The 2,331-nt window shown below is 35.9% G+C and overlaps 1 protein-coding gene across 1 annotated transcript; it reads left to right on the forward strand.

Moving 5' to 3' along the window:
- Nucleotides 1–229: 229 nt before the first annotated feature.
- Nucleotides 230–890, forward strand: LOC143626061 (uncharacterized). The gene is made up of 2 exons (XM_077096239.1): nucleotides 230–434; nucleotides 502–890. Exons 1-2 carry the CDS (start codon nucleotides 230–232, stop codon nucleotides 888–890), a joined length of 594 nt encoding a protein of 197 aa, XP_076952354.1.
- The last annotated feature ends 1,441 nt before the right edge of the window (nucleotides 891–2,331 follow it).

A 2,331-nucleotide genomic window follows, 5' to 3' on the forward strand; every position in this document is an offset into this window, starting at 1 on the left:
TGGCATCGTCTTCGTCTTTCGAAGAAGACGAACTCATTTGTCAAGCGGTTCAAACGACGATAAAGTTTTTGATCGATCAAAGACGCCCTCGAGCTCCATTATTCCGGCAACCACGTCTTCGTGATCGAAAGACTGCTAATGAAACTTTGATACGTCGCTATTTTAGCCCTGATCCCGCATATGGTGAGGAAAGTTTTAAACTCGTTTTTGAATGACTAGACGATTATTCATGCGTCTAGCAAATGACTTGCCGGAGCACTTTGAGTATTTTCAACAAAGGGATGACGCTAGAGGTCATCCCGGGTTCACGCCTACTCAAAAAATTACCGTCGCTCTTCGGCAACTAGCGTATGGTGTTGGCTCGGGCATGTTGGACGAGTATCTACAAATAGCTAAAAAGACCGGACGCGATTCGCTTAACCACTTTTGTAAAGGTATATAGTTTTATTTAAAATTTTATTATTTACATTTATTTATATAATTTTAAGTAATTATACTTAGGGGTCATATCGCTATACAAGCGGAGATACTTACGTAAACCAACAATGTATAATATCCAACGCATATACGAGGTGCATGGTGAAAGGCATGGTTTCCCCGGGATGCTCGGTAGCGTCGATTGTATGCATGTTGGTTCGGCTATGTGTCATACTGCTTGGCGAGGTCAATTCCACCGAGGTGATCACCCCGGCCCTACTATTGTACTTGAGGCGGTGGCGTCACAGGATCTTTGGTTTTGGCATGCGCTCTTTGGGGTTGCCGGGTCAAATAATGACCTCAATGTTATCGATCAATCACCGATATTCGTTGACCTTAACGACGGGGTTGAACCCCCTCAGGCTTTTTTTTGTAAATGGAGAACACTTCAAGTACGGGTACTACCTCGTTGATGGTATTTACAGCGAATGGGGAACACTAGTTCAAGCTTATGCGTTTCCACTATCTAACAAACGAAAGTATCTCACGAAGAGACAAGAATCGGCCAGAAAAGATATTGAAAGGGCGTTTGGGGTCTTAAAGAAAAAATGGGCAATATTGGCGAATCCAATAAAATTTTGGACAATGGAGAAGATAACGGAAGTCGTCTAAACGTGTATAATCCTACATAACATGATACTAGAAGACGAGGGTCACGCTATTTGTCAAAACTACCAAGGTGATATTCCAAGACAAGAATCGACGATCACCAATGAACAACGACTCGACAACTTAAATATCATCAAGAACCGTGAGATACACGACAACCTTCGGCATGAGTTGGTTGAGCATTTGTGGGATAGAAGACCCGATAATCTTGTATTAGACTACTAATATTTTAAATTATTATTAATGTAATGTTTTATATTATTATTAATGTAATGTTTTAAATTATTTAAAAAAAATAATAAAAATTCAATCAAGCCCTGGACCACTACACCCTCTGGGGCTTGATCCTGGGGCTTAATCCTGTGTCACGTCACCACCTACGTGTCGTAAATATATTGGATCACTTGGACTTGAATCAAGCCCCACTACCCTTAGCGTTATATTGAACATTTGAACATCAAATTCGCATATCTTTTTCTCATGTTATGCTATATATAATTATAGATTGCAAAAGAAAAACAATTCATCCCATCTTGAAATATTTATCAAGATATGAAATATGTTAAATTTTATACAAGTTAATTTATGAACAGATAAATAAAAAATGAAAGATGAATATGCAAGATCATATATTATTATATTATATTATACAATATAATATAAGATATTAAAATATTATAAATTTACCCTTTTGAGAAATCCGACAAAAGGCATTAACCAATCACACATTGGCATAAATAGAAATTCAACTTGAAAAATTCAATTGATTTGTAAATTTACATTGCACTTAGAAATTTAAAGGTTACACGTAAAACTTGTTAAAATTAATAAATTATTAATTTTTGATATAATAATATCTTATTAAATTAATAAGGAAAATTAGAAATAAATAATTCCACCTTTTGTGTATTGGCTGATAATAATCACATCTTTAAAAATCACTAGCAATGGTCTCACCTTTTAACTATTTTTGTCTCACTGGTCATCCGTTAAAAAATACTTAACGTCGTTATGTTTTTTTCCCTAGTTTCAAACCGATGTTTTAGGGCTTTTGATCGGAAGAATAATACGAATCGACCGATATAAAACTTATCCCGAAATGGTGATCCAAACGACGAAACAATGTTTCAATTCGGGTGCTTGAATTTCCAATTAACAAAAATCAAGCCATTTGAATCACCGTTTCGAAATAAGTTTTACATCAGTGACTCATATCGTTCTTCCGATCAAAAACCCTAAAACATC

This window comes from Bidens hawaiensis, unplaced genomic scaffold, assembly GCF_021521415.1.
Source record: "Bidens hawaiensis isolate Kalapana, Puna unplaced genomic scaffold, B.hawaiensis_p1.1 tig00004282_1, whole genome shotgun sequence".
NCBI lineage: Eukaryota > Viridiplantae > Streptophyta > Magnoliopsida > Asterales > Asteraceae > Bidens > Bidens hawaiensis.

What these genes read in the sequence shown, in the direction of transcription:
- LOC143626061 (XM_077096239.1), top strand. Translation starts at nt 230, where the DNA reads ATGCGTCTAGCAAATGACTTGCCGGAGCACTTTGAGTATTTTCAACAA. An exon ending in GCTTAACCACTTTTGTAAAG is followed by an intron (nt 435 to 501) that starts GTATATAGTTTT and finishes AATTATACTTAG; the next exon opens with GGGTCATATCGCTATACAAG.